The sequence below is a fragment of the Peromyscus eremicus genome, unplaced genomic scaffold (assembly GCF_949786415.1).
Source record: "Peromyscus eremicus unplaced genomic scaffold, PerEre_H2_v1 PerEre#2#unplaced_300, whole genome shotgun sequence".
In the NCBI taxonomy this organism is placed as follows: Eukaryota; Metazoa; Chordata; class Mammalia; order Rodentia; family Cricetidae; genus Peromyscus; species Peromyscus eremicus.
Genome location: NW_026734536.1, coordinates 95,156 through 109,016, shown reverse-complemented (window position 1 = coordinate 109,016; position 13,861 = coordinate 95,156). Strand labels below are relative to the sequence as shown.

General features: G+C 35.3%; 1 protein-coding gene across 1 annotated transcript in view; it reads right to left on the bottom strand.

Annotated features, from left to right (window-relative positions):
* Window positions 1–1,027: 1,027 nt before the first annotated feature.
* Window positions 1,028–13,861, bottom strand: part of Tfpi (tissue factor pathway inhibitor) — a 37,094-nt gene continuing 24,260 nt past the window's right edge. Inside the window, exons 5-8 of the mRNA XM_059252845.1 lie at window positions 12,588–12,764; window positions 11,947–12,039; window positions 2,564–2,743; window positions 1,028–1,667 (exon numbers count right to left, since the gene is read on the bottom strand). Coding sequence (XP_059108828.1) covers window positions 1,576–1,667; window positions 2,564–2,743; window positions 11,947–12,039; window positions 12,588–12,764 — 542 coding nt within the window. The 3' untranslated portion in view covers window positions 1,028–1,575. The remainder of the gene's footprint in view (window positions 1,668–2,563; window positions 2,744–11,946; window positions 12,040–12,587; window positions 12,765–13,861) is intronic.

The window sequence follows — 13,861 nt, the reverse complement described above, 5'->3', positions numbered from 1 at the left end:
TGTTGCATTTCATAAAAACTCATTCGTTTATTGAAATTGATGCTTAAACTTTACTTTTTATATTTATTTTTTCACTATATTAAGCAATGATCAATGTGAATGTGAATTTATTTGGTAAAAATCCCTCCTCCTCACTGTTCATTCACCTTCTTGTCCAACTCCCCCTCTCCTCTGTCACCTTTTTATAAAACAAATTACTATGAACCACTCTGCTCCAGCCCTCCTTTTTCAATGTTCCAGGGAATGTTAGCTAAGAAACAAACAGTGTAGTTAGAATAATCCAAGGGCTGGACCTGAGGGCCTGAGAGGGTGGGGAATTCTATGTTGCACAGAGGATGCAGGAAACATAATTATGGCCTCTGTGTGCAAGTCAAAGAACCTAAGGAAGAATGGGAAACCCAAAGAGAATGAAAACAAATAAATGCCAACTTCATAAAAATAAGAGAAAGTAAGAACTTCTGGTAGAAAAATAAAAACCCTCTAGATAATTGACTAATTCTGCATCCTCTTCCCCTTCTGACGTGGAGATGGACCCAGTGTACTAAAATAATTTAAACTGGAAGCATTAATATAATATATAGTTATAAATTTTTTATTTAATAATACGTTTAGTTGTGTACAATAATTGATGGAATGGTTGATGGAAATACAAATATAGAAAGCTTATGTAGACTTTTTTAGAGTTGTTTTTTTTTTAATTTATGTGTACCTGTGTATCTGTGTGTGTGCCACATGTGTGTGGGTGCCTATGGAGACCGGAAGAGGACATCGGAGCATCTGGAGCTGGAGTTGCAGACGGCTGTTAGCTGCCACCCAACATAAGTGCTGGGAAATGAGTTCACATCTTGTGGGACAGTACCTACAATACCTCCTCTTAGCTACTCACTCATCACTTCTGCCCTTTCATGGATCCTTAAGGCATTGTGTACTACTTTCTTTGACAAATAAGAAACCACAACGTATGACTGCACTTTTGTAACTGAAGGTGATTATCAACCAGTTCTAAATAAGGAAAAAAAATGCAGAGTAAAGCTGGGACAATGGTTTTTATTTGATTTTACAACTCTGTAAACAAGTAACAAGATAAGTAACAAGTTCTTTAGTAAATACCAGTGTAACAGTCAAGCTTATTGTTCAGGCTGGAATATTTTATTTCTTACATTTTTAAAAATGAAATCATTTGAGAAGGTTTAGACTTTCAAGGGTACATAATGTTCATGATCATAACAAATGAAAACATGTCTTCCAGTAGATGGTCACCAACGGAAACGAGAAAACTGGTTCAAGTGGTTAGGAGTAGGAGAACTTGTAATTAAATCGAAAACAGTTTGAAAGGGATCAAGACAAAATTCACAGTAGCCAGTTAACAAATTATAGCTTTAAAAAAGTACATTGGCTGGATTAGAAAAGAAACACTAATGAAAACACATCCTTAGCAGACAGAATGGCCTGGAAAATTAACTATTAACATATTCATTAACATTATTGTAGTAGAAGAATAGACGTCATAGTAAAAATAGGTTATAGAAATATTTAGTGAAATTAATGTAACAATAATGTGGCTATATCTTCACACTAATTAATGGCTTCATATACTACTTTAACTGAAGGTTTCTTTCTTCTTTGGATTTTAATTACTCCTTCTTTTGGTATTCTTTTGATGAAACCTACAATAAGGACAACAAATGATAAGATAATAGTGAAAAGACAACACATGGGAATTTATCTCAAATTTTCTCAAAGTCTTTCATTTGTCTCTGTATTTCTGTAAAACAATCTATTTTTAAGAAAGTCATTTTTCATGTGTGAGAGTCACCAAAACTGGGTGAGCATACTTTAATTCAGTTAAAAATATTTTTTTATAAAAGGGTAGGTATGGTAAATATGTGGTTATTAGAGTAACAGATTGTTTTCTTTAATTTCTATGCTCTTCATATTCTTTGTGTTCTTTTATTGTATCATTATATTCAGGGGAAAAATAATCAAAATGTTAAAGTTTTGGTGTATTAAGAGAGAATTTGCAAGAATTTTAGCATATTTCTTAAAAATAAATTCTTAGCTCTTAAACACTTAAGAAAGAAAACTGGGGCTGAGAGGTGACTCAGCCATTAAGAGTGCACTGCTCTTCCACAGGACTGACTTCAGCTCCCCATGCTCACTCTAGGCGGCTCATAGACACCTGTAACTGCAGTTCCAAGGAATCTGCCATCCTATTTAGACTCTGCAAACACCTGCACATACACATGGCATACCCATATCCAGGTGCACACACATACACATATATAAAAAAAATAAAAATCTTTCAAAAAGAAAAAAATTAAAATTTTGAATCTATTTGAAATGGATAACTGTTCTGCAATACGTATGAAGGACAGTTATAGCTAGCTTACGTACTAGTGTTATCTAAGTTTAGTTGGTGAGAGGACAAATATCAACTGAGATATTACAGTACTTCTTATAAATAAGGAAATATCTGTTATTTCATAACTTAAAGTATTTCATAATTTCAACGTAATTATCATTCCAAGTATTAGTGATTTCATGGGAAGCGTATCTTTCATACCTCTTTTACACGCTCTAACACACTCTCTTTTGGTAGTAAAATTGTTACTGTTTCCCCCACATCCAGTGTACTTAAATTGGCGGCATTTCCCAATGGCTGAATTGAAGTAGAACCTCTTCTCGTTGGCTTGACACAGTCCACTGTCTGCCGGACTAAGACACCAGGAAGGGCCGTGGTATTCTAAAAATAAATAAATAAATAAATAGAAATTTTAAAATTCAAGAACATTTGGTAAGCTCTGTGCATCTTGAATCTGAGCCTTCTGATTATGTATTCCTTGCAGAATAGCTTTATGGCATGTCTTCTGAATAAAGCAGAATCCTACAAAGAGTAATACACAACAAAGCCCTAGAGTTTCAATTACCAGAATTCGCTTAAACAAATTGAAATGTCATAATACCATAATCTTTCTCCAATGAACAAAACAGAGCACATTTGATAAAAGGAAGGCCTATGGTTAGTGTTTATGTGAACAAATTAGTTATACACAATCAAAACAAGTCCTACTCATCTTCTGAAACTTCAACTATATATTTACAAATACATATCAATTAGTATATGTGAAATAAATTTTCCATATTTACATAGTAAAGTAAATCACTGGTTTGGAATGGATAGCTTTGTCTATCAATAGGACCAACAAACACTCAAAAACCAAGAATATGCAACAAGAATAATAATGACAATAATAGTGATAATAATAACTCTAATGTGAAAAATAATTGAAGCTTAGTAACATTTTTTAAATTTCTTTGGTGATCTCTCCCAGGAAGGGCAAGCTGGTACTTCTCAGCTGTCCAGCTATTTGATAGTCATAAATGAAGACTGCAAGTAAGGTGTTGGATGGAGTTGAACTATGGAGGGAGACTTTTAGTGGCTTCGGCAGCTGGTGAGATGTCATATAGCACATGCAGAGGAAGACTTGATAAATGTTCATGGGCAGGAAATATGACTTTGAAGAATCCAGTGGCCAACAAAGGCAAGCAGGTTGTGCAGAAAGCAAGCAGCAGTCTTTTGGCACATAAACCCTAGATGGAAATAGACTGAAAAAGAAGATAGCTAAGATGAAATAACACAGAAAAGTCTTAATTTGATAAACACATTTTTATCATCTCCTGCCTTCTAGATATATGAGTAGAAATCAGAATGTCTAGACATAATAACTGACATAGTAATTAAGAACCTGGAAAATTAGAGAGGGACTGAGGATAATGGAATAACATATAAGAAAATTTATAAAGGTAATATGCAAAATGTAAGATTTATGCTCCCATAGAGAATATTTAGTTTCATTTAGGTCTTTGGCTAAATACATAAACACTGCTCTTGAAAGAAACCCTTATGATCTCTAAAGCAGTGCTCAGACAGTGTCTAGACTATTAGCTTATATTCTGCTACTGTGCATCCTTGAACATGAATGTGCCCCATCACAAACCTGAGTTAAGACCGTGTAATAGGAATGGGTTCTAAAGTTTCCACCAGATGCTAGCACTTTCTGTCATGAAGAGCTCGAGAAAGCAATTCTAAAGGTAGAAGAGACAAGCTGCTGCTGGGTCCTCCTAGTGTCCAACAACTCCAGTGGGTAGCCTGTGTTTTCTCATTACTCACCAGTTTAGATTTGAATAGTTAGCAACTGCACCTCCTTTGTCTCCTGAACTTCCAAAGCCACCACCCGGGTTCAGAAACAAAAGTGGCAGACTAGAAGCAATTGAATGAAATTGAGAAACAGAGGAATTTGTTACTTGTTTTATGTTTTGTCCCAGCAAGCACTACATATATTTTATAACGAATTGTGTATAGAGAATATGTAAGGTATACATCACTTTCACTTGATTGTTTCCTGTATAAGATGTGTCAGTCCATAGTAAGTTGCAGATAATGCATGTTAATGTATCAACATCTATAACTGTATCTTTCTTGACAAATGTTAATTACTATGTTTTAATAGCAATGCCCACCCTAAGGCCCCTTATGTCAGGACAGAGAAAAATTTTCACTCTCTGAGAGTAACTCCTTCTCCTTTAGCATATGACCTGATGAAAGTTTAGCTTCATAATCAAAATCGAACATACTTCAAAAGGAAGAGAAGCTAATTTGACTATTTGCCCCTAGCCTGGAGATAAGAAGGAAGAATGTCACCAGAAAGCAAAAGCCTACATCCCAGGTGAAAACTAGAACCAGAACAGGCATTTCTAGGAGAACACATGTCACAGAGTATATGCCACAGGTATAATGGGCACATAGGCTCTAGCCTCTCTCTTCCTTTGACCATCTAATAATCCAGAAATATTTACTAATGAACTCAGAGGACAGGGGAAACGGGTTTAATGCAACACTGGACAGCAGAAGGCAGGGCTAACGTGAAAGCAGGCAGTTAAGAGCACAGGTGCATCAGAAAAAGCTTGATTTAACCATCCAAGACTTCACATTTCTGCTGCCTGTACACGGTGACTTCTGCATAAGTGTCTAGCACAGTTCCAGGAACTGAGGTCAGTGTGCAGATGCACACCACACACCTCCTGTTATCACAAACTCACTCCACTCGGAGGCATCTTCCCAAGAATGAACAGTGGCAGCTGTTTACTTATCTCATTTTGTTAATCCTGATACCAGTCCCTGTCTACACAGATCCAATACAGCATGCCTTTGATCACGTCAGCAATTGTGTTCCTAATACTAGAAAGAATGCTACTTTCAGAGTGGAGTATAATTTGAAATTTATCACTAAGCACTTTGTATTGTACATAGTGAAATATTAAAATATACAAAATCATTTTCAATTTGGAAGTCTTTTTATAAGGTACGTGTTTTTCCAGGACATAAAACGCAGACGATATTCGAGTGGACTCATTGTTTTTAAGATGATTTTAATGCTGACTATCGTTTAATTATTTTATCATAAATCATATGTAAAGTAAAGCAGACAGTTTCTGCTGAACGTTTGGAGTCCTTGACTGGCATCTACTTAAATTTCCAGAAGTGAGAAATGGAATATTTTTGTACTCCATGAAAAGATAAGTTTGCCTATGTTCAATTAACAAATTTACTCTAGACATAGGTAGAGACTCACCTATTTAAATTCCAGACATTGATATCTACAATAAAAGAAAACACATTTTGAAGTAGTTGTACAGTGTGATTTCTTTGGTCTAGATTATGATTAGTGACAGAAATTTAAGATAGGATAAAAAGACACTAACCTGGCTGGTTTCTGCTCATGTTCCAAAGGGACTTTAATAGCCAAATGCATTCTATCTTGATCCCGCCATCAATAACAAGATGAATGGATTCCATCTAGAGGGCTTTTTGGTGGGTTTCGTGGCATATGACCTCCCTTTCCTTTGTTGTTAGAAAACATTACTATCTAGTGTGACTGCTCAAGCACAAGGTGATGGCCCAGGGTCCACTTTTCAAGTAAAATGTTTTACGTAAGTTTACTTTAAAATTCATACAGTAAACTTGGGGCTTGCTTAATGAACTGAAACATTACTGAAATGTCTTATTCCCACCATACTTTCCTGTGTAGCTTCTCACTGTATCAAGCAAATTAGTATTTATGAACCACGTCATGACCTGTGAATTTGCTTTTTTCTGAGATTTTTGGGGGGGTGGGGGAATTGAATAACAAGTCATTTCTTTTTTTCCTATAAGTTGTAGTAAAGAGAAACATAATTTTATTACAATTTTTATAAAAATTTAAATAATACTGAAACATAAAAAATATGAAACAAAACACCTGCATAATTCCCTCCCTCAATTAAATTACTATGAATAATTTGGTAAATGTTTTTCTCAAAATCATTTGTATATACAAATGTATATTTATATACTACTCTTCATATTATTACTATTCTGAATAACTTGTGAATATATGCTTATATTTTATACAATTATATATCATTTTAAATATATGCATAGTAGTTCATCTGTACTACTAAACATCACAGAATCTAATATGTCTTTGACTTTAAGATGAACTATTTTATGTGCTACTAGTAAGGAAAACCTGACTATATTGTATGCTATCAGTGATAGGCTTCATCATGATTACAATCATGTTTAAGAGGTTGAAAATGTGTAACCTAAAAATAGTAAAATATGCTAATTTGTATTACATGCCAAGATAACAAATTCATACATACATACATACATACATATAGACCCACATAAGTAAAAATGAAAATTATATATGTTATTCATCAGGCAAAGGACTGAGAAGCTATGCAATAAGTGATACATTTACTATAAATATAGTTTTATCAGGTTGTAAGCTCAGAAGTTTGCTAGGCTAAAGTTCTATAGAGAAAACATTTTGTGTTGAGACTTTTGGACTCCTCCAGCAGATACTTACAGTCTTTCAATCATTTGCTCCAAGATGAATTTTTTACAAGTTAAATAAAATTTATTGACAAATTGACAGGGATTTTTTTTTCTTCTGGATGCTATGATAATGGCCAATTTTTACTGCTGCTCTGTTTTCATATGTTTAATGTTCCTAAATTCTAATGCTCACCACCCAATAAAAACAATTGACTAGAGGTAATTCAGTTCCCTAAGGTGGTAAATAAAATGCTGCAGACTGAAACTTGTTCTGGTTGGCATGGACAGGAAGGCCACCATCTCCTCTGATTGACAGAAAACACATATCCATTCACTAGAAAAGCAATCACTGAACCAGCAGAAACTGATACTTCATTCAACGTGGAAAAGAGGGCAAGGACTGCTGAGAAATTACTTTGAGGATTAGTTTTCTTTCCCTGTGTGTACTAGGCCACTCAGTCGGAGGGCAAAATGTAGAGGTTGTGCAGCCAGGAAATTTGAGACTGAAAGGTCATAGGAACAGACTGTAAGAAATCTTTCCTGGATAGGAAAGCCTATACAGATTAGAAAGGAAAGAGAGAAACTAAGTATTTGTTTGCTTTTGTCTAGAGGTTGGCTAATCGATACTCAGAGTTCATTAAGGTATCTATACCCAAGAATTTTTCTTAACAATACAGAAAACAAAAAGGCATTAGACAATAACAACTATGAAATTCTTCATGAATATATTTTTTTCAGTTAAGTGTTTTTATTAGGAAATATATGTTTGGAAAAAATATACTTACAATCAGTACCATCATACGAGGGTTAGTATTTTCATCTTAAATTACTGTGAAGAGGGGCTGGAGAGATGGCTCAGCAGTTAAGAGCACCTACTGCTCTTACAGAGGACCCACATGGCCATTTATCTGTACTTCAGGTCCAGGAACTGATACTGGCTGCCTCTGGCAACACAGACATGAGATGCAGACATCCATGCATGCAAAACTCCCATACACATACAATAGAAGTAAATAAACTTAAAAATGTTATATTGAGAACCTTGTATAGGAAAGGCTATAGACCATGATTGCTGACACAAAACATGTGTATCATAGACCTTTGTCTGCGCAGCTGACCATTTACTGTCTTCGGCTTGTTGAATATGTTGGTTACCTTTAATAGAAGAATGGGATTTTAACAATCAGAGAAATGATAGAATATGGGCGAGAGCACAAAAATCAGAATATTTCCAGTTTGTCTGGAGGAGTATTTTAGAAAGTCTAGACTCATTAAAGAACAGAACACAACAAACGGAATGGTAGAGTGTAAAACTGGAAAAACAGATTTAGAATATATACATAGAGCTATAACAACTGAGGAAATCCAGAAGTGAGAAAGGTGGCCTCCCCCAGGGAAGACTTGGCAGCAAGCACATTTACCCTGTGAGCTGTGTCACTGGTGCCCATGTTTTCAATTTCAGCTTATCCTGCCATACCGCCTGTAAGAAGTCATCACCGGCCGGGTGGTGGTGGCGCACGCCTTTAATCCCAGCACTCAGGAGGCAGAGCCAGGCGGATCTCTGTGAGTTCGAGGCCAGCCTGGTCTACAGAGATTCAGGACAGGCACCAAAACTACACAGAAAAACCCTGTCTTGAAAAAACCAAAAATAAAAATAAAAAAGAACTCATCACTGAAGCCTTCTCCTACCTGGCAATTGCATCTCCAAAGAACAAAAGCACCCTCATATTTTCATTCTTCCATTTCCAAATTCTATTACAATCCCCATCAGCCAGGTACACAAATTTATAAATTTCACCTAAACTAGAAAGCACACAAATCTATACCTCAGGTCATAAAGGTAGACACACAGGTGTTTTAAGCCTCCAATGATCACAAATAAAATCCAGAGGCACAAAAGATGAAATTTTATTGCGTTAAGTATGCTGGGATTTTACAAGCACTGTGTGTTAATTCAGATAACTATAATGAATTAAGATTCTTCAATCCAAGGTTACAACTTTAGTTGTATTAAAACTGTAATAAAATATGCATTAACAATATCTTTGAGCTACTTCTTTTATGTCTATGTATCTTAGGTGAATCTGGGTCAGCGTCATCATCACCAAAACCAGTCTTAAAATCAATATTCTTGTTAATGGCAACACAGGATGAAGAGTTTTACATGCCATTATAGTATTTTTAAATATTTTATGACATGTTGCATTCCACATGTAGCAAAGAAAGAACTGGATGCTGAGAAAAACCACATGCTTTTTTTCAAGGGTACAAAACAAGTCAGGAAATTACAGAACTGGAGTTAAACTCAGATTCCACTCATAAAGCCAATGTTTTTGCCCACGATGAGACATCACTCTAAAGCTAAGTAGAAAATGCTTCTAGACTTCCTGGGCAAATATTACAATAATTTTATCAGACAAAGTTTATGAAACTTCATTATTTCTAATCTCCAAACCCCTTCTTTCCATCAGTCTCCAATTAAAACAATCTAAATGTGCCTCATGCACCATTACATGTATGAATCAGTGTTCATCAAGTCTGAACAGGAGGAAGGTACCTGACTGAAACAAAAACCTTAATAAGGAGAGCTGGAAACCAGCCTTGGGGGTAACAGTGGTGAGCCAAATAGCTCTCCAACATCTGAAGGCAGGAATCATTAGGTTGGCGTGTTCAACCTGGCCTCATTCTAGAAATCACAAAACACAGCCCAGGCCTTTGTCTCTGTGATCAGATGCATACCAGTGAGTAAGCTCCTGGCATTCATATAATTGAAAACTGGGAACATAGCCCTGTGGTGCTGTGAAAGGTAGAGTTGGGGGCTCTATCATGGGTCCTTCTCACTTCATTTCTGCAGAGATCATCCAATCTTTAAAGAGAAAAATGACACTCGAGAACCAAGATTTAGATCTTTCTAAACCAATTCTTATTCCTAGTCTATCTTTTTACTGTCAATACAAAATTCATATTCCAATATGGATTCTCCTACTGTTTTGAGAAAAAGAAATCTTAACAAATTAACAGTGCTAGTTAGTAGTTTGGTCTGTAGTAATCTGCAACTATTTTTTGTTGTAGCTTTATAATTGTCACACACTTAAATTTCTATTATTTTATTCAATACAAATGTCATTTAAACTAATTTGGTTGACACAGTGAAATTGTCCATTTCATCTCTTGTAAAAGTATCTGTTGATGTTTGAGAAACATTTCTCTGCAGGGCTCTGCTGTCTGGGACAACCATTATCTTTGATTAGACTCAAAACTGTGTGTGAAGAGATTTGCCAGGTAGGTAGGGTGACAGCTGCGATCTTGGCAGAGGAAGTGCCACATTTTTGTTTCTTGCCAGCACTCCTGCCAGGAAGTAGAAGGCCTGATGTGAGCTCTGCTAAAGCTCTCTATTTATGGAAAGCCAACTTGCCAGGGTGTCAGCACAAGCTACCAGATTTACTATGCAGGAATACGTAGGATGAGATATAGTCTATGCTTCTCAGTGAGAATACATTTGAAGGCCACCATACTTGCTTCAAATTGTGTGTGCTGATTGATGAAATGAGGTTTACGGCACTGTCCACAGCATTCATGATTTTGTGAGATATGCATTTAAGTGTGTAACTCTTCAGTTGGTAAGGGGATAGTTTCTTCCCAGAAAATTTACATGATTGCAGTATTCCTCTACATATAATCAATATCTTCCAAGACAACATACACTCTTTTTGTGTATGTGGAGTTCGGCACTAGGTCATAGATAGAGTCAGAAGAGAGTTTCAAGTGGCCACAAGGTCTTCTTTGTTATATCTAGTCATTCTCCCTGGACCTGGAGGCCGGCCTGAAGCAGTATGGCCCTGGATCAGTACTTAGGTGCTCCCTTTCTCATTCAGAGACCAAGTGCTGGAGATTGAGTTAGCAGTAGGCTTTTGAAGTCTAACCAAAGATGAGTTTTTTCAAAATATCATAAAGGTGATATAGTCCCAAGGCAACTGTTAAGAGATGATGTACAGAAGCAAAATGGGCTATGAGCATTTGGAAAATAATTTGTTGTTTTCCAAGAACTGTCAAGTCTATCCCAAAGACCCAGAACCAATATTAGTCTTCCTTTCCTAGTTGAGAAGTTTACCAGTTAGACGTAGTAAAAGACTATGCTAACCATGAACGTTAATATTAAAACTTTATTAATTATAAGTATAAAAAGATCAAGTATACCATCTAACTATTAAATAAACCCAAAGATAACATGTAATAAGAAATACATAGACTGCTATCCAATCCTAAAAATAAAAAATGTGAGTACGTGAATGTAGAAGATGTTCAAAAAGACTTGGTAAGTATAATCAGCATTCTTCCAACCACCATTTGTTCCTTCTTTTGTAACTGTGGATCACAAAATTAATAAACAAAAAATGTAAATCATCTATCTTATGCTTAACATTGAGACAAATGCTGGAAGAGAGGCAGGCGATAAATGATCATACACAAAACCATGTAGCATAGTAACTCAAGCAAAGCAAACACATTAAGTGATAGCCATGTTAAATGAATCTGATTGGGTAGCCAGAGGAAAGGCAGAGGAGGGAGACTTCAGTACAGTAGTGAATCCATAGACAAGAAGATGAGCAGGCCAGTGAATACCAGTTGGGGAAAAAATGCATAGAATATTCTGTGCAATGAACATGGATAACTTGTTCATTGAATAATTTCAGTGGACAGAAAGTCTTATATTTAAAAGCTGGTTTTTAAAAGTCTGGGATAAGTAAAAAGCTAACAGAAAAATGTTGACAGATTATTCAAACTAAATAATGAGACTAAATTAAAACAAGCAAAGAATGTGTCATGTACACATTTCTACCTGTTACATACACAGAAGCTCTTCTTTAAAGAACATTTTAAAAGACATTAAGAAAAATTATTACTTTTATGAGATGAAGTGCCTGAAATTCATCAAATATCTATATTTTACCATATCCTCAAATAATAAAATCATTATTTTTAAAAAGATAATTCTAACATGCATCCACTTCTATTGTTACCTTAATATATTCATAAAATAATAATAAAAATAAGATTCTTACCCCAGTGGCTGGGCACTTTGGTAGACTGGGGAGTCAAAGTGGTATTTACAGTATTGAGATCAGGTGTGTAGTCACCCGTCTGTAACTCATTCACTGGGGAAAAAACAACATAAGCAATTACAGTCTGAAAACAAAACAGAATTTCATATCTTTATACACAAGCAAATGCAGCTATTGGCTTAAGAGCAGCAGATGTTGCAATTTAGTTCCCTGCTGTTCTAAATTAGCAAACAAGGAATTTTAAATACATGTGCAAGATTTCCATTAGCAATTTTGTAGCTAGTGACCAAAATCCTGCAACAGTTAATGCATAAGGTTTCCTTTTCTTATTTTTATGAGTAACCATTAACCCTCGTATTTTTTAAGAATAAGAGATTTCAGCAGTCCTACCATTTTGCTGAATGTATACTGCAGTACTCTGAGGGAAGAAAGTTCACTATTGTATCTGAGAATATTATGAGATTTAGAGTAACTGTAGAGATGTGCTAATTATCTGTATGTATTTTTAACACAATTGGGAATTTCTTCCAGACCTCCTATCTGTTTGTGCAGCTTAAACAGAATCTGGGTACATTCTCAAAGAGTCCTCATTTTAAATGACCCCTCTTAATAGACCCAAATGAGATGAGAAGTGAACGCACCTGGATCCTCACAGGTGTTCTTACACGCATCCAAAGTCTCGAAGTTGTTGAGGTTGCCTAGGCACCCGCCATACTTGAATTGTTCACACTGCTTTGACTGGTTGTTATAAAAATACCTAGTAATGAGGCTGCGGCAGATTCCAGGGTCCTCTTCTAAGAAGCAGAAATCTGGCTTTTCTAGAAATGGCAAAAAAACATCAGAAAGAAATATTCTTCTTTTGTTATTATCATTTAGTTATTTCAATGACATTTATAATTAACTTATTTGGAAGACAAACTTAAAACTAATTTTAAAAGTTTAAAAGCTAAACCAGAAGATAATTGTTATCTCATTAAAAACAAATAAAATGACTTTATTAAAAACTGAACCATTATCTAACCATTTGGGTACTTGGAATAAGGAAGATGAAACTAAGTCTTATATTTTTTTATCTGGTATTGCAGTTCTAAATTTCTTATATTAGATAACAGGGAATTATTATCAACATTTTTATGAACCAATAAAATAAAGGATAGTGGGTTATTTGACATATGATGACCTTGCTTTAGAAGCACAAATATTATGGTAAGTTTTACTTTAATAATTCTACTAAGTTCAATGCACTGATATTAAAGAAAGGTCTACTGAAGTGTTGAGAATCATTAGGGAAGGAGTACTGTATTAGTTCATTAAGAGTGCTATAGAGGTTTTAAACATTGGAAAGGATCCTAGAGGTACGGAAGTCGCCTTGGCTATTCTTGGAGTTCCTGAATTCTTATGCTGGAATTGATATCTGTGCTCAGTATGGCATCCTCCACTGTTGGGTCTCTCCCGCCCTCCCCACCCTCTCTTTTCTTCTTCTTCCAAGCGTTGGACTGAACCAACAATGTAGAAGCAGAAAGGAAATACATGTTCAGGGATTAGAAGGGCCTTTGCAAAGTCTAATACCCTTCCTTTGATCATGTTCCAAAGCAGGCTGAACACAGCTGTCACAAAATTTGTGATATTGTGACCTACATTGCAATCTCTATCTACGTGCATATTGTGAAGAGAATTGAGTTAGTTTTCAAATGTATTATGCTCAAACGTCTTATGGCACTTGAATATTTTGGACTAAGTTCCAGTTCCTCCATTTTCTCCTATAACTATATTTCTGTGGTAGCAAAATGAACTATGATACCCCCCATGTCTTAAAGCAACTTGTTGTTTTATATATATATATATATATATATATATATATATATATATATATATATATATATATATATATATATATTTCAGGAAGTCGGTGCTC